Here is a 26,535-nt window from a genome sequence, read left to right as displayed (position 1 = left end):
TTTTCAGGATGGTTTCTAAGATTTCTGGTCCTGAGCCTTCATACCATACACTAACTTGACAAAAAAATGTTCTTTATTGTCTTCATTCTTAAAGACTGCCTGAACACTTGTTTATGTGGATTGTTATTTGCTGGCTCTGTTCCACATTCTCTGTGGAAATTCATCTCTGTAGAAGTGCTGTACATTTCATTCCTGTCCTTGAAAGGAGTATGTAGGAAATGTACATCGACAGATATTTGTTTTTAAACCCTTGACATTTCTGACCAAGAATTATAGTAACTGAGAAAGAAAGAAAGAAAAGAACAAGACCAGAATTACTGTCTTCTTAACACTTCAGAAGAAAAATGTCAAAGCCAGAAAGATCAAGAGTCTTGCTATCTGAAATTTTTTAAACATGATTTATTGGAGTCATAATTTGACAAGTATTTTTAAAAATCTATGCCCTGCTTTGTAATTCTTCTTCTTTTTTTAGTGCTGGCTATAAAAATGGCAGTGTACATCCTGCTATAAGACAGTAAATCCTGTATAATCAAAAATAACCCTCCTCTATTGGTCTGCGCTGTTAGTGTTGTGGCAAAAAATCATCACAGTATTCTGTTACCCCCATGCTGGAAAAAGTTTTTCACTTCTGTAAAAAGCACAGAAACATATTGAACATTTTTGGACTGCACAGGAGCAGGAAGTTGAGCAACAGCCAGGAGTCCACCAGAGTACTGCAGAAAATGGAGTGATAGGCTGAGGAGACTGAGTGAAGAGAAGAATACGCAGAATATACCCCCTTAATTATGAACCTCTTCACACCCATCAGAGGATGGAAGATCATGTAGGAAATCAAAGCTGAAATAGAGGGACTGTAAAATAGTATGGAGGCAAAATGCATACTATTTAAGACTGTTGGAAGAATGATCATGAAACATGAAGGCTAGGAGAGGGGGAAAATTGTCTGATAGGAATATTATAGTGTCTATGAGCAATCTGGTTTTGATAACTATCTCACCTATCAAAGGCAAACTTGTGAAAAATTTGTTTTTATCAATAATTTCTATGTTACTCTGAAGTATTTACATGAACATAACATCTATTTGATATTCTTTTAAAAATACTATAAACTAATTACAGTACGCAAACTTTAATTTCAAAAGTTAAAAGGGAAGTGATGAGAAAATCAAAGTTCTTGTTATGACTATTAGGTAACAATGAGAAAATTATAACCACAAACTTGATAAGAAATTGATCATAACTTCAGCTTCGATGCTGCACAAAATGAGCAATTTCAGGAAATCATGAAGCACTTCATACTAGATACTCTCCTTCAGAGAGATTTAATCTCACAGGTCCATTACTAGGGATTGTCTAACACTACCACGCGGGTCAATCTAAGATACGGAACTTCAGCTACGTGAAGCACAGCTGAAGTCACTGTGGTAAGTAGACAGCTGACGCTCTCCCTTTGACTCTGCTTGCACTCCTCGTTCTGGTGGAGTACCAGGAGAACGCTCAGCGGTCACACGATAAATCAACCCCTGTTGGATCGATCACTGCCTGCCGATCTGGGTAGTGTAGACAAGCCCTTAGGACTTGACTTCACTAGGGAAAAAGTTTCTTTTTTTTTTTTTTTTTTAAACATGCACTAGCTAAGATGTGGTAATTCACATGTGGTAACACCCTAGTGGATAGCTATAGCCTTCACATGTTAGTAGGGTGAGGAAAACAGTCAAAAAATGACAAGTGATCTAATGACGATAAGCATCTATATGAAAAAGGATCTGATAATGACAAGAACCCATACAGGGAAAACTGCCATTGCCAATTAGCGCTACTGATTTTGTCTGAAAACTGCTAAGTATTAGTCCAAGTTACTGCAGATGCCTTCCAAAAAAAAAATGAAGAAAAAAGTATGACAAGGAGGTCTTCACCATTTGCTCAGACAATCAATAGGAAGTGAAAAAAAGTGAGAGAACTGCTCAGATGCACTTAGCTTGAAATTCTGATGTCTGGCTGTTCAGCACACTTAATTCTTTCTCAGCAAAATTTAAATAAACACTTCACTCTCCCCAAGCACATTGTGAAAGTTCAAAAATTCTTTCTCAGACATAATTGGCTTTGTGGCTGCTGATTTAAAAAGGAAGATTGCTACCACAAGTTTCCCACTGGTAGAATACTCAGGAAGACTGTTTGATTATATTTGCATCTATCTATTATAAATATGTTGAAATTTGCCCTTAGCAGGAAGAAGCCTTTGGCTGAAACATAACATGCAGCTTACACAAGGCACTCTGTAGAGCTACTAACACATGAATCCATTTGTGGGCTTTTTCACTTTTCTTTTCCCAGTGGCTTTTTTCAGAAAACATACAGCAGTTTTTCCAACTGACCGAAAATCAGAATAGCCCTGCCCTAAGGTGCACAAATAGGAGACTTCATTCAGTTTATTCTTAGTTACCAAGGTCTTCTTCTATAGCTACCGGACGCTTTCTTCAGTATTGCCAAAATTCCATTGCGCTAATCATGGATAAAGGAAGCAACAATAGTTTACTAATGCAAGCATGTGAGGAAATGACAGTGTACAGGACAAAAGCACCCAAATATCAGTTGTGTTTAAGCTATACTGGATCCCTAATTTACTACTTTGGCTGGATCTTGACAGTTAAAAAGATTTGTGTTTTTTTTTGTTTTGTTTTTTGTTTTGGGGTTTTTTTGTTTTTTTTAAGAGATAGCTAACATAACATCTTTATCTTGTAAAATCCTAGCAAGACAAGGCAAGTGGTAGTTTTATCTTAATATAGCTGGTCCAGGAAAACCCAAAAGTAAAAGTACCACTTCTCCTTTTACTAGTGAAGACTCAACTACAGGCAAAATCTTGTCCTCCTTAAAGTCAGCTACAAAACTACCACTGACTTCAGAATGAGCAGGCTTTGGTTATGGATTTTTTTTTTTTAATTTTTAATTTGGTTATAGATTTTAAAAAATTTTCTTACATCATTTTTGGCTAAGTTTTATAGGTACAAAACCACAAAGCAAAATGTGATCACTCAACTTGTCTTGTTTGGCTCATACTTACTAGAAGCACACATCCACCTCAGCTGAGTCAAACTGTGTACTCCAAAAAATATCCAGGTGCCTAGAAAATAAATGTAATCCAAGGGAGAATTCATATGGAAGTTTCTGATTTATGAACTTGCCTATTTGCAGCAGTTTATACTCCTGCTTTTGAAGAGCCAAAAAATGCAACTACAAAATAAACAAACCCCGCCACAATCATACTAATAAAAAGAGTTCTTAAGCATGAAAGGGGAGGGGTTTCAATCAATAAGACTACATTTCTTCACTCAGTTTAACAATTTATGTATTATTCTGATGGCTGATCATTGCTACATAGCTCTGCAATATAGTCAGCCTTTTAATCCTGCAGACAAAATGTAGGGAGTTTCTGCTTCTTTGTTATAAAGGTAGCTTTAAGAAATGTTCAGAAATAAATCCAAAATTAATCGATACCTAATAATATAATGGATTGTAAATCATAAATGCTTGAATTAACCTCAAGGTTGAAAGTAATACACAACACACGCATACCAGAGGATGAAAAGAGGTTCAACCATTATTCACTAACTATAAAAGGCTGTATTTAACCAGTTGCTTCTTATAAGTTATTCTTGCTTCTCAGAAATAGGTCAAATTCTGATACTTTGGTCTTCTAGCTAAAAATTCTCTGCTCATCTGGGTTTACTGTATGCTCCAAACCAATACATTGGGTTTGTGATATAACTTTATAAGACTGCATTTTGGCAATGGTGGCCAAAGACAACAGTAGTGTTACTAGTTGCTTTTGTTGGGTAGTTGGCAAAAGACAAACAAAGCCATTGAGAATAAATGTGTAATCCTGGATTGCATCTTCTTTATTGCTGATAACCTCATTTCATAACTGCAGAAATACATGTTTGTATTTGGCAACAGTTCCATTTGAAAACAAAAGGATAATTGTTTTAATGCATATTACAGAAACGTGACTCCCCAAGTGAATCTCATGCATTAATAACATCTATAGTGGCTGTCTAATGATTTTTGCAGACATGTAATGGAATATTTTACTGTTATTTTCAGCCATCTGTGCTACTCTTTCTTTCAGTACAGGTTTGCCAAAGCTGTAACAAAATTCTCTGTGCTTTATGCCATTACACGTTTGTTAATACCAACACACCAATTAAACATATCAGTGGTGTCACAAATGTGACTGCTGAACTATCAGGTTGGCAGGCATGCAACTGTCTTTTATATAGCTGTAGAAAGTTGGAGTCTTCTGGCAGGAAGATACTCTTAGGCTATCCTCCTTATCAATCTCATGGTTTTCTCTTTAGTAATAAAGGTGATTCAGGAGGAAGCATGTCTAAGTGATTAGGTGACGGGGTACAATTCCCTTCCCTGCTCTGGCCCATACTCCTTTTAGGACCTTCAGCAAGTCACTTTATCTTTATGTACCTCACTTCCCTCTCTGATCTTCCCTTCTGCACTGGGGTGTTGGGAGGACAAATACATTACGATAGCAAATGCTAAGATAGTGGGGGCCATGTAAGTATATAAGATGGATAGATTTACAATATGCTGATTATGGGGTCCTGGGTCTGATTCAGATAAGAGCAGGGAAAAAATGGACATAATATACCCTGCAAATGTGAGCACAAAGGTCAACATTTTAACCATAAGACTGTCAGGAATAATTCACAGAGGAAAAATGTAGAGATTTCCCCATAGGAACAGATCATGATTGATTGACAGGTTGCTTGTGAATTGAAGTTGACACACCAGTCCTCTTGATTTTTGTTCCTCAACAGATGAACAAAATGAACAGTGGTTAAAGCAGATAGAGAGAGAGAGAGAGAGAGTAAGTACAGAGCCTGGTTTAAATGTATTTATCCAGATCAACAACGTTCATATGAAATAATGCATCCAATTTTAGTTGCCTATCTAAAAATAAGACAGCTGAGACTTAAAAGGTCCAAAGAAGGATAACACAGAGGGCCAGAGGTGTATTGGGATTTACATATGAAGAATTCTGCATTGCAGAAGGATAGGATTAGTTAGCCTGGGAAGGAGAAGTGTTAAAGGGCAAGATATTGAGGCTATTATGGAAGATATAGTTAAAAATGATCAGTTCTTCCTTTCTGCGCTCTCCCATAATAAGATAACTCAATAGCTTGAATGGCAGGAGAAATTAAAACTAATAAATAGAGTTTACTTCAAAAAGAGAGCTTTGTAATTCACGGTAGTAAGTGCTGAGATCTAATGTTGTAGGAGTCATGAAAGAACACCACTGCCACTATATGTACATTATATATAACTGTACATTATGGAGGAGTATTTTGGGGTGGTGGAAGAGTAAAGTGGGGATAAGGCACCAGGCAAGATGCTGGACTTGATGGACCAACGGTCTTTTAGGGAAAATCCCACGTTTGTATTATGTATGGTAATGGAAATTTTGGTTAATTGAATAATGCTTATGTTGAGTGTTTTTTAAAAAAGTTGTACAGCAGGATTTTTAGTAATATAACAGTATACATGTGAGAAAGGGTAAATCTTCTTGAAAGTGATCACCTGCATGAGCTCTCACTGTGTGTGATGTATGCACATAGGGGGCATGAGCTTGGAACTTTCTGGATAGTGCTGCAATTGTAAACTACTTATGTCCTTGTACCCCAGCCAAGAACGTACGTGTAGTTCAGCCTGAAATGCAACTACGCTTGTGGTCCAGAAGACGTGACCTCAACGTGTCAGAGACAGAGACAAGCTTCCATGCTGTCAGCTGCATCCTAGCAACTTTCTCCATAGATTCTCCACTAACTATTTGGAAGATGCCATTCTAAAAGGGCCACCACAATCATTGTCTCTTTTGAATAACTCAGTTACCAAGTCTGTAACTAGAGGTCTCTCCTCTAGATGATTTAAAGAATGAGGAGGATTTTCTGGGTAGACTTATCAAAGCTCTGGACCTGGAATTGTCAGAGGTGTCACAGGCGCATATCTACTAGGTCCCCCACACAAGTACTTTCATACTCTCCTGTCATATTTTTCTTAAGGTCTTGGCAGCCCATGACACAAGCTGGTTCCTCTTGCTCACTGGGAAAGTACGTGGCCTTCCTGAATGTAAAACCAATTCTATCTGGTTACCCTTCAGAAGTGTAAAGCTAGTTTCCAAGCTGTGCTTGCCAGCTTCCTTTCTTGGGCAATACAGCTCCTTTGCACGATCAGCCATGACACCAACTTCTTGGCTGAGAGCTTCTAGCTTACCAGTTTAGGTTCAGAAATTAGTTGAAGACTTATCATTTGAGCGTCAAAACCTGTTCAGAGGGAAAGCAGGAGTCTCCACAAAAGCTGAAAGACTCAAATGGCATTCTAAAATTCCCAGATCCATATACTTCTTTAGCCACAAGATTCCAAAAGGATCTTTTGACCCCAGAGGTCAGAATGCCTTCCCAGCCAGAAGCACACAAACAAATATCTGCCTCCTTGAACTCAAAAGGGCAGGATCTTTCACCAGAGATTAGCATCTATATTTGGTGCTTCAGACTCTGCCACGTTGAGTACAAGCACTACCTTTAAAAGATGCTCAAAGCAACCTATTTCAGAAGACATTTCAAGCCATCAAGATGCCCTTTTTACATATAAAAGTTTGTGCTTCTCCTTGTGTTATTGGAAAACTAAAAAGCCTCTCCTTATGTTAATGGTCACCAATGATTTCAGCTACCAGTAACAACTTTTTTTTTTTTGGTCCTACTGCCTATCAGGTTGCGAAGTTCCCTTTCTACATTATCACTTACAGTTGAGTCTTTCTAGTTTATTTGGTAGGTCTAAGCAATCTAATAAATGAGTAATCCGTTACACCAATGCTCAAAAACTAGCCTTCTTCCTCCTCAGGCAGACTGAGCAGCTGTCCTGAACTGTTGAGTTGTCTCGAAGAGCTGCACACCAAAGGTACATTTCATTGGTCAATTAATTGATCCCTATGTAGAGATCAAATTTATTTTTATGCCTGCAAAGTGCTTTGGGATCCCTTGATAGGAAAGGCGCTATATCAGGTAGTATTATTATTAACTTCAACTCCGTTCAAATCATGAGAGGAAAAATCATTTTACTAAAAACTGTCAGTCTTCTAAAAAGCAATTAGAAACAATAGACAGTAACACAGAAAAATAAGAGTTACTGAACAGGTTCCTTCCAATGTGATGAGGTTTTTTCTTTCAGAAATGTGGTTCCAAATTGTCATGGTTCCACACAGCCCATGTCCCATATGTTTTGCAAATACCAGTAAGTAATGTACAATACTTGTCTCCAGGTGAATGTTGTTCTTTTTAGTCAGTAGCAGGTGCTTCTCTGCATTTTCTGCTATTCCAGATCCCAATTAGTGGAACATACATTAATTAAAAGCAAAAAACACATTCTATGGCTTTCTAATGTGTGGGGAGATCTGCGTGGAAAGGACTATTGTATAATGCCATTAGAGCTTTCCTGGGCATTTTTGTAGGGTTTCTTCAGATCACCACAGGCCATTAACATTTCACTTAAGGTGAGTAATGAACAATAACTTCTCCAACCAAGAAGACCAAATGTGTTACTAATGGCAACCTCACCTTTAAATACACGCACCAATCTCCTGAGTGCACCCCCCCCTTATTTTTTTTTAAAATCAATTATCAAGATTTGTAATAAGAAAGGTTCTCTCTGGCATCACCTTGAGCAGTTAATGAATTAAGCCTAAGTGAAGTGCTATTCAGTGAAGTTTTCATGAGGAGCTCTGCTTAAAAATAAAAATGAAATCTCTATTCAGGAAGCAAGATATATTGCTTTGTGCTTTTCTTTACCAGAACACTTCTCGTAATTGGAATAGTGCTAACTGGATATACATTTTGGATTCTGATTGTCCTTAGTTTCCCACAAAGGCTGTACAATTACATATGTATTTTGTCACTATAATTGATCAACACTACAATTCTGACCTGTAAAGTCCACATAGGAACCTTAGTTATACTAATGGAAAAGCATGAAAACCCATGAAAAAGTGCACCTTTTTCAACTCAGTTAACTAAGCATCAGAAGCTAATGTATCTCTTTCAAACAGAAATGCATCTCTGTAACCCATGCTTAAAAACACCACTCTCATTTATTACCTTCTAAACCATCCCAGGATGGGCAAAATTGGTGCAGCTCTGACCGTCCACCTGTACCTCCATCAGTTGGATAGTATTTATATAGCAGCAGAATGATCTAATATCTATACTGAACACTGAATTATACTATATCCATAATTTATGCCTGGCTTCAGAAGGATCAGGGCATGTTATTTCACAAAGGAGAAAGTAATAAAAGCTTAAATAGTTTTTGTATAGCAGGCTACTCGAAACAAACTCTGTTTATATTTATGTACAGCAATGACTAAAAGGCAAAGGCCACAGGGAAAAGAGCCCTATTCATGGGAAATGTCTTATAACATGTGGTGATAATAAAAAATGCAAAAGATCTTTCGGCCCCAAGATCAATTTATTTTTAAAGTGGTTATGGGATTACTATAGAGAAAGTCAAACTACAGTGGAATGTTTAATTTCCATCCCTGCCCCATCTTTGCTCTCATTTCTCACCACTGCCTACTTCATTCTTCCAATTAATCCAACCGCATCTCTACCCCCTTTTAATTTCTTATCCTCTGTCTTCCATTCTTCCTTCCACTATGTCCCCCATCTCCAGAGCTTCGTCCTCATCAGAATCATCAGGTACCCAACCTGTATTCCCTCTATGCGGAGCACCTGCGCAGCCGCACAAGAAGCCATCAAGGGCTGATTAGTGCAGGTACGCACTCAGGTGCGTAGCCACAGGGGGTGGATTGGGGTAGTGGGGTAAGGTGGGGGGTGGTGATGGGGGAGCTTTGAGGTGCAGGACTACGGTGGGGAATGACGCCTCTCTCTCTCAGCCTCGCGGCTGCAGCAGGAGAGTCCTCTCTCCCCACCGCAGCCCCGGGGCTTGGGGAGTCCTCTCTCCCCACCGCAGCTCCGGGGCTGGGATTCAGAGTCCTCTCTCCCCACATGGAGCTAGGGGAGTCCTTGGGAGTCAAGAGACCTTGGGTCTTTCCCCAGTTCTGCCACTGAGTTTTTGCGTGGCCTTGGGAAGTCACCTCACCCACACTGTGCCTCAGTTTCCCTATTTTCCAAATGGGAATAATAATAATGACATTCCTCTGTAAAACACTTTGAGATTTATAAATGAAAAGCACTAAATATTGTTGGCTTTTAGATTTGTGTTTTAAAAGGAAAATTACCAAAACTAGGACTAATGGAAATGTTTTTGTGACTGTTTTTGTCTGATTTCCAATTACAGCAATTCCCTGTTGTGGATTTAAATCTCCCCTAGCAGTGTTTGAAAAGCTTTTTGTGGGCAGGAACACATGTGGTTATCTAAGGGCCCGATCCTGCAAAGTATTACTCATGTAGCTGTTACTCATATGAATGGCTTCATGGAATGAAGTGCGAGAACTTCATGTCAAGTGAAAGTTTGCCTGAGCCCATGTGTTTGTAAAGTGCTGTGTAAATTTACAGAGCTATGTGTGTTTCACGGTAATAACCGAGACACTGGAACATTGTATGTGTGCAAGAGAATCTGAAGGTGAACTTGACTGTGTTACTTTAATTGTCCAAGCTGATCCAGTGTAAAAATATAAACAACATGAAGGTTGAATAGTCTATAAACCTTTTAAAGTGCTTTGCACTGTTAATACAAGAGGATGGTAGTAAGGGCAATTTGAGTGTTTTTAAAAATTATTTTGAGCCTTAATGTCCTGATATAAAAAGAAACATTTACTTTGATTTCTAATATTGCAGTATTACATTTTACATTCAGGTGAGACCTTTACAGATGAAGCCCTGTCTGAACATGTCATAAATATAAAGGGAAGAGTAAACACCTTTAAATCCCTCCTGGCCAGAGGAAAAACCCTTTCACCTGTAAAGGTTAAGAAGCTAAGACAACCTCGCTGGCACCTGACCAAAATGACCAATGAGGAGACAAGATACTTTCAAAGCTGGAGGGGGGGAAACAAAGGGTTCTCTCTGTCTGTGTTGTCTTTTGCCGGGATCAGAGCAGGAATGCAGGTCAGAACTCCTGTAAAGGGTTAATAAGCAATCTAGTTAGATATGCGTTAGATTCTGTTTTCTTTAAATGGCTGAGAAAATAAGTTGTGCTGAATGGAATGTATATTCCTGTTTTTGTGTCTTTTTGTAACTTAAGGTTTTGCCTAGAGGGATTCTCTGTTTTGAATCTGATTACCCTGTAAGGTATTTACCATCCTGATTTTACAGAGGTGATTTTTTTTACTTTTTCTTTAATTAAAATTCTTCTTTTAAGAACCTGATTGCTTTTTCATTGTTCTTAAGATCCAAGGGTTTGGGTCTGTGTTCACCTATACAAATTGGTGAGGATTTTTATCAAGCCTTCCCCAGGAAAGAGGGTGTAGGGCTTGGGGGGATTTTGGGGGGAAAGACGTTTCCAAGTGGGCTCTTTCCCTGTTATATTTGTTAGACGCTTGGTGGTGGCAGCAATAAAGTCTAGGGACAAAAGGTAAAATAGTTTGTACCTTGGGGAAGTTTTAACCTAAGCTGGTAAAAATAAGCTTAGGGGGTTTTTTTATGCAGATCCCCACATCTGTACCCTAGAGTTCAGAGTGGGGAAGGAACCTTGACAGAACATTAAATATCTTAAGCATTTTGCATAAGACGAAAAGATTCTTCCTATCCAAAATTTCCCTTCTCTTTCCAAACTACGGCACAGTGCTCTCTGAAAGCACACTGTCCAACAGATAGATAACCTAATAAATAATGTGAATATGTAGGGTAAAAGTCATACCTGTTTAACTATTGAGAAGAAAATATATTTTATTATTTAATTTAAAAAAAAACAGACAGGGTCTATACAAATGGAAAAATTAAAAATTAATCAGTGGACAAATGTGGATCTGGGGATTAGTATGGTTATTTTGTGGCCACATTGATCCATTTCCCACAATGAACAGACTTCAGCACCGAGCGCATTAAACATTATTTCCAGTTATAATCTCACATTTTTGCCAAGCTTCATGACAAAACATCAACTGACAACATATAATCCTCTCCCACCCTCCCCCAACAAGGGATTGATCAGGTACTTATAAAGAATAAGTTCTTTACACTAATTTTGACAATAAAATTTCAGTTACTTAGTGATCTTAAAATGTAAAAAAATTCCTCTCTATACAACTTTAGATAATTGCTATGTCTGGAACAGGAAGGCTAAATATGGGGGTTAAGAAAACACAAACATCATCTTAACTGAAGGGAGTAAACCTGAAAGAATATAATCCTGCATTGTGTGCCTTTATTGATATAATAGATGGTCATTTTAAGTGGTTAGTCACTGCTAAAATAATTATTTGTAGCGCTGAAGGTTAGACTCACTGAGAAACTCAATCAGTAAAATCTTATATTACATTTGTCTTCCGGTAACTAGTCCAATGCATCTTCCTCTAGAATTACACCTCGGATCTATTTTCTGGGACCTCACCAGAGTGTTTTCATATTCAGGCTATGAAAGTGCTTATATAGCAATGATTGATGCCCTTATAGAGAGCTCTTACAGAAGCACTTTGATTTGTTTAGGATTTTTTGGTTGCGTCATTCAGCTCTAATGATCCTCTTGAAGTAACATTATGATGCTTACAACCACAATTCACTGACACACAAGTACTTTTATGCCAACATGATGACTATTAGTGTGAGGAACACTTGTTTAATTTACATCCAGAAACAATCACAGGTTTTACTGAAGGCATTTTAACATGCCATTCCAGCCCCCTGAACCCGCTCTCACTCAGTTTAAAGCATATTTTATTTAAGCCTGGAAAAACTTTGTAGAGTTGGTTGCCAACTGCCACATTAGAACTCATCATGTTACCTCATCCATTAACTAAAAAATTACCCAGATATCATTAGTGTTAATGTAACACTGGTACAGAAGTTGGCTTTAAAATTCAACATTGTATGGATTCCCTGGGTCCTTTAAGCATTCAGATTTCGCCTGTTCAGCATTATAATGGGAAGACTTGGCCAGGTAGGATAATTGTCTTGGAAACTTATTGTTCATTGCCAGGTACACACTTGAGCCACAGGAGAAACCTTGAGTTGTTATGCACGGAGAAAGCAGGGAATCATCTCAGCAGAACTAATACTCTAAAAGCAAGGGACCCAGTTATTTGTAAAGGGCCACATATCTGTACTGCTGTGGAGATAACAAAATCAGACATAACTGAATACAATGGTGTATATTTTTATCTCTAGGCACAGAACATTGTTCTATTAGAGTTAATGAGAATGTGATATGTATGTTGTAAAGGAGAATCTGTTTTGCGGTTTAAGAACTACAGATGATGCATATAACTGAGTGTATGGCTGATTAATATCTCAAAGCTGCCAGTCATCCTTATCCACCCTACCACATTGGCAATGGAGAATGGCATGGTGGAGGAGGACATGGTACGCAGTCTTGTGCAAAGCATGTCTAATCTAAAACAGTGCTGTGAATGCCTGTTCACCATTAGGAAAATCTGTGTGTATGGATATGAGATGTGTTACAGGTGTGCCAAGGGAAATCAAATGGTAGTAAACACAGCAAGTTTCTTTAGGGTAAAGATTGCCTTAGCATCTTCATAAATATTTGCAGGGAGTTACTGAATGGACTATTGACTACACTATTTTTTCTCCCCTTCTGTACCCCATACCAAACACCTTTACCTAACTCTCTTTGGATGCAGAAGTTAGAATTTTCTACACTAAATACTAGTGAGGACTCCAGCATCAGGGCACAAAAGCTGCACTTCACACTTCCTCTCTTTGCTGAGGCTTTCCTTACTTCTGCTTATGTTCCAAGAGTTTGGCCCAAAATCTGACATATGCTTTGAAATTCTTTATGTGAAAGTCACTATAAAAATCTAAAGTTGTAAGAGAAATCTGGACATTACATTTTTAGGATACTAAATTTATGTCAAGACCAACTTTTTTGTATTCACTGTAATCTTTTTCAAAGAACATTCTGGGCGGATAAGAGATTAATCCATTAAATGTATTAAATAGAACTGGTGTAATCAATCGCTGTACACTCACTGAATATTAGAAAAGGAAAGGTTATTCACCTTAACTGGCGCTTGAAACACACTATTCTTTGTTTTTGTACAGGGGAAGACTGAGAAAAAGGAAAATGAGGAAGATTTGTCTAGAAGTAATTAAAAAATATTACCAAAGTTAAAAAGCTTTTGAAGCAATCATCTGTGCTGAGCACTAAGTGTGACATACCATGGTGCAATCCAGACTAACAAGTAGTTGTGTCACCTCTAGTCTATAACCTGCCCTTTACAATGTCTTGCTGCTCTAGCCTTCAGTCTGGACTGTTCACACACAGCCTCCAGCATATAAATCACACCCAGCTATGTCTCTGTGTGTGCTGCAGCGAGCCAGCGACACCTTGGCTCTTACCAGCCTCGGTTATACTGCAGGGTGACCCCAACACACCCCAAGTCCTAGATTTTCCCCAGAAATGTATTTCGTGTACTGCCCAGCCCTCACCTGGACAGAACAAGATTACATAATATTCATTATTGCTTTAACAGAAATAACATGCACATAACTTGCCATCACAAACGACGTTTCCCAGACACTTCAATTTAAACACACTGGATTAAATAAAACAGTAAAACAAGTTTATTAACTACAAAGACAGATCTTGAGTGAGTACAAGAAATGAGGCATAAAAGTCAGAAATGGTTACAAGAAAATAAAGTTAAAATGCTATTGGTGCCTCACTTAACAAATTATATAACATTCAAACAAAATTTGTCAGTATATGCTTTCAGCAGTCTTACTGAGTTCTTAGGTCAGGACTAGGGCTGTCGCTTAATTGCAGTTAACTCACACAATTAACTCAAAAAATGTAATCAGAATTAAAAAAATTAATTGTGATTAATCGCACTGTGAAACAATAGAATACCAATTGAAATTTATTAAAATATTTTTGGATATTTTTCTACATTTTCAAATATATTGATTTCTATTACAACACAGCATACAAAGTGTACAGTGCTCATTTTATATTATTATTTTTGATTACACATATTTGCACTGTAAAAATGATAAACAAAAGAAATAGTATTTTTCAATTCACCTCGTACAAGTACTGTAATGTAATCTCTTTATCGTGAAAGTGTAACTTACAAATGTAGATTTTTTGTTATATAACTGCATTCAAAAACAAAACAATGTAAAACTTTAAAGCCTACAAGTCCACTCAGTCCTATTTCTTGTTCAGCCAATTGGTTATCTGCAGGAGATAATACAATTTGCAGGAGATAATGCTGCCCCCACTTCTTGTTTACAATGTCACCTGAAAGTGAGAACAGGCATTCACATGGTACTGTTGTAGTCAGCATTGCAAGATATTTACGTGAAAGATGTGCTAAAGATTCATATGTCCCTTCAAGCTTCAACCACCGTTCCATTAGACATACGTCCATGCTGATGTGGGGTTCTTCTAGATAACGATCCAAAGCAGAGCGGACTGCTGTATGTTCATTTTCATCATCTGAGTCAGACACCCAAAAATATTTAAATAAATGGTATTCTATTATTGTTTAACAGCATGATTAATCACGCGAGTAATCATGATTATTTTTTTTAATTACTTGACAACCCTAGTCTGGACTTCTTCTCCCCAGAATCCAGGGAATGCTTCTTAGTGATCAGAACACCATACAGTGAAATCTTGTGACTTTGCATAAACTGTTGCCACACACATTTCAATCAGGACAATAATGACCAGCAAATTATGAGTTTTGAAATGATACCTCACAAGGCATAATTTGTACAATGATTAGTACAATAACGTGTACATTCTGTCACTCTAACAGAATGCTGTATTTTCTGGAGTTCTCACTGTTTCATCTAAAAAAACTAAATTTGAAATAAAAACATGAATGACTGGTGTTCCCACACTACAGGGCTGACCTAAGAGATTCTAGTTTTAGGAAGCAATTGCACTTCTCTGTAACTGAACTAGTGAAGATGACAAGCTGCTTGGTCTCCATGCAGAAAGAGAGAAGAGACAGAATGATGTACACATTCTGCAGGCAGGCTCAGAAATATGATTGGCACTGGCTGTAGAGGATGTTATACTGTCATTTCTCTCCTCCGATCAAAAGCAGTGAATGTTTGCTTTTCTACAGCTACTGAGACACAGAGGAGATTAAGTATAACTGGTGAAAAGCAGCAACAACCATTGTTTTTGCTGAGTTGTGGGTTTTCCCTTCCCTCCCACAGTATAAGATAACAAAATACAGTTCAGTATGGATGCTAAATACTGGCTGGAAATACAGTTTGGAATAATATTCAAAGTGAAATGAAGATAGTCAGATCTAATAATTGCTGACTCTTAGAACTATTCAATATGGAATTTGATGTTTAGTTTTAAACAAGATTACAAAATTGGAAAGATTTTCTATTTTAATTTTTTAATAAGAGGTTTAAATCTTTGAAAAGTGAAAATAAACCAGGAGATTAAAAGCTGAAAATATGAATAAAACCCACAAAACATATTTTATGTTATATAAATTTAGGATGTTAAATCTGTCTTTTATTTCTATTTTGCTGGGAGTATTTTTCAGGACTTCTTAAAACATTTGAAAATGTATTTATATGGCTATTTTGTAAGATTTTTTTCACCGTTTAATTTAATGTAATACTTTAAATTGATAAATACAATTTATACAAATTATACATGCACACAGACACAGATAAGGCCTAAAAACAACATATAAATGAAAAATCAAATGGGTATGTAACAAGTAAATGATAAATGTTAATCATAAATGGACAAAGTAGGCTAGGCCAAGAAAGGAAAAATATTTAACAAATGAAAGCAAGAATGAAAAATTATGTTGCAGATGCACCCTATCTCCTCCCTGTCTTTTTGGTCTGCATGTTGCCTATTCAAAATTGTTAGCTGGCTGTCTATATAAACAAATAATTTATAATAATTTTCAAAAAACAATTATTCCTCGGTTTCCTCAATTATTCCTTCCTTTCATCCTCTGTTCCTAAAATTTATCCATATATCATATATTGAACTGTGTACAAAATTGTAGATGTGATTGATGATAAAGGAAAAATGTAGAGTGACATCCTCAAGAAGTTTCTGTAGCTTGAAATGGAATTACCTATTTTTAAGACAGGGAATATCTCTGCAAATTGGTAGAATCCTTCAATCTGGAGGAACTTTTTAAGGATGGACACTTGATTAGTGACTTTTGTCATGGCTCCACAAACCAGCTGCTTTTTTTATTTCCCACCACCACCACAGCAAACAAGTTCATAAATCTATCAGAATTAGTAGCTTCCTCTGTGGAACATTTTCTACAATGTTGAATTAAAAGGCTGATGGACCAGTATGACTGCAAAGTGAAACCAAAATCAATAACAGGACACAAAGTATAAGTAACACTTGGCCTCAGCAGTAAGCTCAGTTACTTCTCTCGTATCCCTGTGCAGCCTCTCAGTTTGATTACTGACTTCTTTTCCCATGCATGAATGACTAAATTACAACTTGATATAGAGACCACGTTTGACAGTTTGCAAGCGGATTTATTACTCATGGAAAAAATTCATCAGTCCAATTCCTCTTTGAAATAACTAATAATTCAAGTCTCTGACATCAGAACCATCTGACCCAATATAATCTTGTTGAGATCATAGCCCTGAACTATTAAATTGTAATTTATCACTAGTCAACACAGAGCACTGATTACTGCAACTTGTAGGAGAGTCTGAGGGAAGATGGAAAGTAATTGTAAAATAAATAAATACTTTTTATCATTCCAACTTAAATATATTTGTTTAAACAGGGGTGGAACAAATATGCACAATGAGAAGGAAATTCCTACTGTTATTTCAGGAATGCTCTAAAACTATTACTTATGGTGTTAATGTGGACATAGACCAGTTTAGATAGGATATTAACTATTGCTCTCTAGTTTGTTCTTTGCTTTAATGTTTTAAGTTAATTTGGTATTCTTGAAAGGTGCTTTACATCCCTGGGGACTGAAGTCCTCTTTTTATTCACAGAATAATTAGACTACTGGCAGTAGCATCGTAAATTATTCACATTATCCTGACAATGTATTTATAAACCTGATCTGGAGGAACCAACTCTCAGTGTGAGAGGTGAAATTAGTTTTTATGCTTGATAATTAATCATACTTAGTTTTTATATAGCTCTTTTATTTCTCTATTTTTAAGTATTTAAGTAGAAAATTTGAAATTGACATTTCAAAAGGTCAGTGAAAAACATGAAATTAAAACCTCCAATCCGTTTTTTTGTTGCTTACTGAGCATGCACTTTGAAATGCCAGGAGAAAAGTGTATGTGTTTGCGTGACTTATTTCACTGAGGTAGGGCCTGGCTGGAGCCAGCTGGCTTGTTCTTGGGAAAAAGCAGCAACCATGCCAATATAGCCCTGGCTGTGACAGTGATGTGGGCATTGAAAAGTCTACAATATCAACTTGCTTAGCTTTTCAAAGGCATCCTGGAACTGCTATAATGTATACATAACTTCCATAGAGCTGTAGGGTCCCAGCTGGCATCTTCTCTAGTAGTTTCAGTAGAATGAATGAATAGTGAGTTGGGTGGAAAAAGATGGATTCTGAACCCCAAACTCCTGGGCTGCAACATGTGGTAGGGGTGACCTGATGAATCTACTGGTACATAACACCAGTGCTTAGATAGTGAATACATGTTATGTACTTTGGCATTTATTATAGCAGGCACTTGGTTATACAGAAGTTACGGTTGCAGAATAGTTTCATTAGAACACTTTCCCTTCCTCCTTCACTAATAACTTTCATAAATATTCACCATTTTAGCTGAAATTTTTCAGATTTGATCTGTTCTCAAAGGAATATTTTTTTCCTCAGGAAGTCTAAGCAAGATCCATTCATTCATTTCCAAGTACAGCAAGAACAAAAAGCAAACAACAGAAGAACACTTTTCCCATTTAAAAAAGTTTGCAACCACACTTTCTTTAAAAAAAAAAAAAGAAAGAAAAAAGAGGACTATAGCAATTATGGTTGAAATATGAAACTTGACATGTATACAGATCCTCTCTGAGAACTAGTTAAAGGTCAGTTGAATGTATTACCCTTTGTTATTAATAGGTACTATAGAATATACTGGATGCGCAATGTGGGCAAATTAATACAGCTGCAGCTATCTTTAAAAAAAACCAGGAAGTTCTAGAAGTTCAGTACGTGATCTTGATACCTTGATGTGGTATTTTTAACACTAGCTTTTTTCAATGTAATTACATATAAGGGGGAGAGAAGTTTCCATTTAAGTTTATTTGATTACATGACAATAAAGGGACACTGTCAACTTGAAATCAGTTTTTTAAAAACCATACCACACCTGGCCCTTAAGTTGCCCGGCCAATTTTTAAAGTAATTTTTTTTTTTTAAAGTTTCTCTCTCAGCTGTTGCTGTGTGAAAGATCCACATAACAACACAGGAAGCCAGCTGAATGAGACTGAAAACAAAATACTATCAAACGCAGAAAGAAAAACATTAAAAAAAAAGAGAATATTTTTCTTTAACCTCTGTTATTGGAACAGTCACAAAGGTAAAAAAAACAGTCAGAAATCTGATTTAAGTTAATGCTGTTGTTTTAACATTTTTGTTAATCAGTATTTATCTATAAACTTAATGCACAAAAGCCTCTGAAATACCCTCTCCATGCTCTTGGCAACTGCGTTTACTCACATTGCCACCAGGTGCCAAGCTACAAGGTTACTTTCTGAACACTACCGCTAATAAGATGACATGATTATAATATTTAATGTCACCAGTATACATAGTAGACACTGACAATTTAAGTGTATTCTGCTTTTATATGTCTACATTTGGTAACTTACCAGTAAGACAGGTGACTCAAGAGTCAAAGCCCATTATTCACCACCTGTACAAACCATGACATCATGCAACATCATGCAAATCAAGACTTGATCCTGCACACAGTCTTAAAAAATGCCAGTCTAAACGATAACCCTCTGTATTAAGCTAAATTTCATACTTCAAGTTTTCTACAGAAATGAGTCCCCTTCCCCCCTTTATTCCTATCATAGAAAAGTGTGTCATATTAACTTTTTCCAATACTTAAAACTCATCTGTTAAATCTCCCCTTTAAAAGCATTTTAAGTGTACTCTAAATATAACTATACTGTAATTGTCAAACCCTTGCATAAAGTTTCATTAATACTTCTGATCTGAATGCATTGCTGAGAAGAGCAGGTTTTAGCTCTGTACATCACTTTTAACAACCAGGTAGCAGATGATGCTTTTTTATGTGATTCCCAATGATTCTAGTAATCAGAGTCAGGTAGATTTAGGAGATTTTCAGATAAGTCACCAACAGGATGAAGATTACATCACTCCAGGGTGAATTCTGCTCCAAAAATTAAAAATTCTGCGCACAATATTTGAAAATTCTGCATATTTTATTTGTCAAAACAACACAATATAATCACGCCAGTTTCAATTATTTTGGTAATTTATTTCAGAATACCTGGCAGCAACGATGTCTGTAACAATACAGACAAGAGAGAGTCAGGAAATGTTTTTTAACAAACAAATTCCTTACTAGGCATATTAATACAGAACTCTGACTAATAATTCATTTAAACTACAATACAGAACTGTACTTCCCAGACCCCTCAGAAGTAGTGAAAAGGCTTGGGGGGAGTCGGGGTGACAAATGAACTGAGGGACAAGAAAGTAATTGCCGGAAGGAGTCTGGGTGTGAACTTGGAGGGTTGTTGGATGTGGGTGGGAGAAGTACAGAACAGGTTTTTCTTGGGCAGGGAGGGATTGTTAGGGAGCCTCCACCGTACAGACCTTGGCTGACCCTTAGCCTCTCTCATTTTGTCAGGCACATCTGCCCCTGTCCACGTGTCCCTGCACCCAGGGGTGCCAGAGGCTTCCCAAACGTGGAGGGACTGGGGACTCCCCACCCCCTTGAGGCCCTGCCCTTGCCCCTCCTCTCCCCCCCAGAAGCCCCTACCCGGCTAAGCTGGAAGCCAGAGTAGGGCCGGGAGCCTGCTCCTCCCACCTAGGGTAGGCCAAAAGTGTTGGCCTTGGAGCCGCAGCCCGGCCACGATAAGAGCTGTGCGGGCAGCTGTGGGGAGATGCGGTGGACCATCCACCTCCTCGGGGGGACGGGGACGGGCGAGCAGCCCCTCGGGAGGTGGATGGTCTGCAGCTCCCCACAGTGCCTGCAGCGCATCTCTTTCTGTGGCTGGGCTGAGGCTCTGAGGTGTACCCCACCCACAGCCAGAGCTGTATGGGCAGCTGTGGGGAGCCGCTGTGGAGTCGCGGAGCCTCCACTTGCCCTGAGCCAGGCGGGGACACAGGGTGGGGGCTGTTCTCAGCCCCCTGCACAGCAGGCAGGTGGAGGATACGTGCACGGGGCTCCCACAACTACCCGGGCTCCCTGGTTGGGCTGCATGCTGGCCTGGCTGGGGCCTCGGGGGGGAAGAACGCAGGCCCAGCCACAGAGAAAAGTGGGAGGGCCCTGGTCCCCCCCCCTCCCCCCGCTTCCATGCCCCTGCCTGCACCCCCCCATCCCTATGTGTCCTTGCACCCGCACTCAGTCACCCCCCCACCCCATCCCCATGTACCCCCTCTCGTATCCCCGTGTGTCCCTGCACCCCCATTCAGCCACCCTCTTCCCTGTCTAGAAACCCCCTCCCCCACATGGCCCTGCACTCCCACTCAGCCACCCTTTCCCCCCATCCCCATGTGTCCTTGCACCTCCCTCCCTCCCTGTCCCCATTCAGCCTCTGCCCCAGACTATGCCTACCCCCCACTAGCCCTTCTGAACCCCAGCTTGTGATCCAAAGCAGCCCCATGTGCGCCATGCTATCCATTCCCCCATATACCATGCCTCCTGATCAGCCCCATGGGCAGGCTGCTATGAGAAAGGCAGCCTCTTTCTCTTCCCTATCCCCAGCTGGGGCTGCTTCCATCTGGGAGAAGCTGCTCTCTGTTCTGGTACTACAGTGTCCCCGGCGGATGAAAGAAGGAACTGCAGCACCATTCCGACAATGTATTTTCTGTGGGGGGAAAAAATTCTGTGCGGGGCATGAATTATGTGCATGTGTAGTGGTGCAGAACTCCCGCAGTAGTATTACATTCAGCAGGACTAACAGAGCCTTCGATAACTTGAAATAGCAAAGCTCAATGTTCATAAACAACCAACCCCATAAACTGACCAATGGCAGGATGAATCCCACGTCTAGCTCATTTCTGTGCTCTGGTTGTGTGAACAGCCCTAGCATGAAAAATAAATTCATTTTGCAATAGCCCTTCTGTATACAAACTAACTTTTTTCTTTAAAGTCCCACAACTTCTATTCTCACCATACCGGGCTAGGTGCCTCAGTGTGCATGGTGCCAGATGATGTCAAAACCACCATGCAATTTTCCTGGGTCATGGAGTCAACCCCATGTATAACAGGTCTGATAAGTGGCTTTTTAATATTATATTGCGCTTTCCCCCCTAAATTTATTTTAAGAATATTTTATACGGTGTTGAATATGAAATAAATTAAAAGCTGTGCAATATAATAAAGAAAAATGCCACTTACCTAACCTCTCATAATGTAGTCTACAGAGTTCAGAGAGGTCTGTCTCTTACCAGCATGCTACATGCTGGGCTGTCGGAGTAGACCAATGAACTAGTCATATGACAATGAAGAATGTCATGTAACCTAAAAGAAAAAGAAAATATAAAGGTCTTTAAAAAATAAAAAGAAGGTAAGAATAAGTTGTTGGGTTCTTGGGGTCGTTATAATAATTAAATTATAAATTAAAAATGAATTATAAGTTATAAATTTATACAACTGGGCATTCATCATACATACATTACTGAAGTTGATATTTTAGCAATGTCATTTGTGGTTCACCTTGAATAATTCTACTTTTATTAGTCTAGTGTTTTATTTTTCCTTTTAGTGAAGCAGAAAAAAGGTTTATTCTCTAAATCAACACAATTCCTGCAACATTTTCTTAAGTGAGCTCCATTCACAAAGAGATGTTTTGCTAAATATGGCTATAAGTTTCCCAGTGATCAAAATAGCAAAACCAAGCAGTTTGATGACTGCATTACATTCATTTTTAATCCATCTACATCACATCTAAGGTGTCATCAAAATAAGGTGTCAAAAACAATTAAGCTGGGCTACCAAAAAAAACTTAGTAAAAAAAATTGTAAATCTAAGTGTGTTCTGATCTGAAGGATTCTTTGTAGTGACCCCTTAACTCCTGGGGGAATTCTGTGCATCTGAAGATGCGCATAATTCATCTAAACAACAAAGAGTCTGGTGGCACCTTAAAGACTAACAAAGTTACAGATGCAGACATAAATATACTGACACATAAAGAGAAGGGAGTTACCTCACAAGTGGAGAACCAGCGTTGACAGGACCAATTCGATCAGGGTGGATGTAGTCCACTCCCAACAATAGATGAGGAGGTGTCAATTCTAGGAGAGGCAAAGCTGCTTCTGTAATTAGCCAGCCACTCCCAGTCCCTATTCAAGCCCAAATTAATGGTGTTAAATTTGCAAATGAATTTTAGTTCTGCTGTTTTTCTTCTAAAAAGAAAAGGAGTACTTGTGGCACCTTAGAGACTAACCAATTTATTTGAGCATGAGCTTTCGTGAGCTACAGCTCACTTCATCGGATGCATACCGTGGAAACTGCAGCAGACATTATATACACACAGAGATCATGAAACAATACCTCCTTCCACCCCACTGTCCTGCTGGTAATAGCTTATCTAAAGTGATCATCAAGTTGGGCCATTTCCAACACAAATCCAGGTTTTCTCACCCTCCACCCCCCCACACACAAACTCACTCTCCTGCTGGTAATAGCCCATCCAAAGTGACAACTCTCTTCACAATGTGCATGATAATCAAGGTGGGCCATTTCCTGCACAAATCCAGGTTCTCTCACCAAATGGCCCAACTTGATGATCACTTTAGATAAGCTATTACCAGCAGGACAGTGGGGTGGAAGGAGGTATTGTTTCATGATCTCTGTGTGTATATAATGTCTGCTGCAGTTTCCACGGTATGCATCCGATGAAGTGAGCTGTAGCTCACGAAAGCTCATGCTCAAATAAATTGGTTAGTCTCTAAGGTGCCACAAGTACTCCTTTTCTTTTTGCGAATACAGACTAACACGGCTGTTACTCTGAAACCTGTTTTTCTTCTGTTTCTGAAGATTTTTCATTCAAATACAGCTACTTTCAAATCTGTTATAGAATGTCCAGGAAGATTGAAGTGTTCTCCCACTGGCTTTTGTGTGTTATCATTCCTGATGTCCGACTTGTGTCTATTTATTCTTATCCCCTGATAATGCATCTGTCCCTCATAATTTTGTTTTTTCCCAGCATAAAATACATTCTGCCCAAGAACAGATGCAGTTCTGCCTTTTGCCCAGCAGAGTCTGTGTGGCACCAGGCCAGCCAGATGGATGAACAGAGATGGCTGTTCTGGCACCACAGCGGCCCCTGATGGGTAAAAGGCAGAACTGCAGCACTTCTTGGGCAGAATGTATTTTGGGGGTGTGGGGGGGAATTCTATGCGTGCCCAATGCTGCAGAATTCCCCCAGGAGTAGAAGTTCATCACAGCATCCTGCCCGTGGAGCCAGGTTAAGACAGAGTGGGGAACACAGAGGTGCTAGGGGGTCACAGACTGGGGTTCAGAATGCATAGTAGGGGGATAGACTGGGGCTTGGTCTCAGGAGCTAGTGGGGTGACAGTATTGAGTCTGGGGACAAGGTGGGGGGCTGCAGAGACCCATTGGGACGGGTGGGGTGGGGACAGGGGCAGATGTATCTGATTGACAGAGAGGCTTGGGGTTAGTTAGGGTCTGCATGGGCGAGGCTTCCCAATTCCCTAACGATCTCCCCTCCCCACCCCCCCCAAAAAACACCTCCTCCCACTCACACCCACCATCCTCCAGGTTCACTCCCAAGCTTCTTCCCTCTCCCTCAGTTCCTCTGTTATCCCTGACCCCCCAAACCTTTGCAGTGCTTCTGACAGGTGCAGGAAATACAGCTCTGTATTGTAATTTAAACGAATTACTCAAAGTTCTGTATTAATATGCCTAGTCAAAAATCTATTTGTAAAAAAAAATAAATTACCAGAATCTTTTTTTTTTGGTCTGTATTGTTACAGACATACTTGCTGACAGATATTTTGAAATAAATTACCAAAATAATTGAAACTGGAATGTTTATATTGTGTTATTTTGACAAATAAAATATGCAGAATTTTCAAATATTATGTGCAGAATTTTTATTTTTTTGGTGCAGAATTCCCCCAGGAGTACCCCTTTGACACTATTTATGTGTTCAAAGATGCCACAGTAAGAATTAAAATTTCATTTAGATAGTGTTCCAGCCTCAAAGGCTTGTGAGTGTCTAATACAATACAATAAATAAAATCTACCAATAAAAGACAACACGGCCCAATAGCTGCAGAAGAGAGGAGTGCAGGAAGAGACAGAAAACCATGTCTTGTCACATGCCCTAGACTGCTTTTTTCCATAAAAATTATGTATTGGAAAAACAAAAATCACACAATACAATATTCAACCATCTTGACAAACATGTATATAAAGTAACATTGAAAAATGTAATGTGCGGTATCGTTAGTGCTATAAAAACAAAGCTGTTGGGAGATCTGATTCAAGTTTGCCTTCTTAAGTATAGCCAAACCATGCTTTAATTGTATTCAATAATCGTGCTCCACAGGCCTCTAAAGTCCAAGACATCATTTGGCAAGATGTTAAAACCTACTACATTCCTTCCATCCATATTCTAACTTTGCTATAACCTGTTAGTTCCAACAAGGCAGGTCTGTCTGTCTTGTCTTTATTTCAATACTGTTCACGGGAACTAGAACAAAAATTAAGCAATCAGCAATTGTAAACAATGTTATTATGCAGGAAGAACCTCAAGGATCCAAAGATGTCATTGCACATCACACCAGCAGTCCCTGACTCTTTTTTTCATTTGCACCAGCTGGAAACCCAGCTTCAATTGCCACTTAAATGCTAGAATTATGTTACTATTTCTACATGACATTACTTTTCGGTTTCCATCTTACATCTCTATATACTGTATTTTTAACACTCTCTAAACGCTCTGTGGTGTGAAGTCAGTTTTTTATTACTAGTTATTTTTGCTAAAGTACAAGCCAGAGGAATAACAAAGACAAGGTTTTAGTCTGCTAAGTAATTCTACAGAAATCCACATAAGTATTTCAGAATAAAACATTTTCCAGTATAAAGAAAAAGAATCACCATCTTGCTGCCATGTCCAACCAGAATGCAAATTCTTTCTACATTTTTCAATTCTAATGAACAGTGGGGAAATGTATTAATTGCTATACATAATCACAAATTCCCTTAGAATAATTTGCTGCAGATCTGGGCCATAATCTGTGGCATACCCAATGACATCACTGGGAGCCAATGTTCCCTCTGATTTTTGACAGGCCGTGTGGGCAAAAAAAATTTTTGTGCAAATTTTTGACAGGCTGTAGGCGCAAAACATTTCGTCTGTGCAAATTGTTGTGCTTCTGTGCAAATTTTTGTGTGCACGGTGTTTCGCCGTGTGCACGGGGTTTAAGATCTGTGTGCACGCGCACAGCTTACAGGGAACAGTGCTGGGAGCACGAGCAGATCTCAAAACTAAGAAAAAATGAAAGCAGCTTGCTTCTTCCCTGGTCACAGAGGAACTACAATTGTCCGTTAAACAAAGTCTAGAACTAATGTATTAGTTAAAACCAAATCAGGATGAACTCTTAGAAAAAGTTTAGTCTAAAAGACATTTCTTTAAAACAAAAACAACCAACCTTCTCCCCTCCCCCCAAAAAATCACAAATACTTAGTAGTTACATAATACATCTTCACAAACATTTATTAAGCCTTAATGCACCCTGTGAAATAGGTGTGAAAAGTGTTATCCCCATTTTACAAAGACAGCAACTGAGACAGAGTACAAATGACTTGTTCAACATCACAGAAGTATGGTAAAACTGAGATGAAAACTTGGGTGGTCAGAATTCCAGTCCTTCTTTTGACTACATCACCTGGCATAAATAAGTGTATCCAATACAATCATTTCAAGAGCAAGAGCTTCCCCTGGGGGAAGAGGGAGGAATTCAGTGGCAGGGAAATTGCATCAGTTTGAGATCCATAACACTAGCTTAATTTTATCAAAGCTAGTTAAGTGGTTTTCATCCCCAAAGGATGAATACTTTCCACTATTATGTTCTTCACATTTATTTTTTAGCGATGATAATTGTGTTCTGTGCATCTATTATTTTATGTTGGCATTTAGCATAGGTTGCTTCAAGAATAT

At 38.7% G+C, this 26,535-nt stretch overlaps 1 protein-coding gene across 8 annotated transcripts in view; it reads right to left on the bottom strand.

Moving 5' to 3' along the window:
- LYRM4 (LYR motif containing 4) overlaps positions 1-26,535 on the bottom strand; it is a 144,814-nt gene that overhangs the window by 53,358 nt on the left and 64,921 nt on the right. The window contains exons 3-4 of one of the 8 annotated variants that reach the window (XR_013345205.1): positions 22,552-22,687; positions 21,744-21,866 (exon numbers count right to left, since the gene is read on the bottom strand). The exons of 3 other annotated variants lie outside the window; for them this stretch is intronic. Coding sequence is in view for 1 of the 5 variants with exons in the window: in XM_077810692.1 (XP_077666818.1) it covers positions 14,590-14,640 (51 nt within the window). In the remaining 4 variants the exon portion in view is untranslated. Of the gene's footprint in view, positions 1-13,793; positions 14,641-21,743; positions 21,867-22,551; positions 22,688-26,535 lie in introns of those variants that run through there. 4 more of the 8 variants (XR_013345208.1, XR_013345206.1, XR_013345207.1 and 1 more) reach the window with 4 other exon arrangements.

This window comes from Eretmochelys imbricata, chromosome 2 (assembly GCF_965152235.1).
Source record: "Eretmochelys imbricata isolate rEreImb1 chromosome 2, rEreImb1.hap1, whole genome shotgun sequence".
Taxonomy (NCBI): domain Eukaryota; kingdom Metazoa; phylum Chordata; order Testudines; family Cheloniidae; genus Eretmochelys; species Eretmochelys imbricata.
Note: the sequence above shows the minus strand (reverse complement) of the source record. Positions and strands in the feature narration are given on the sequence as shown.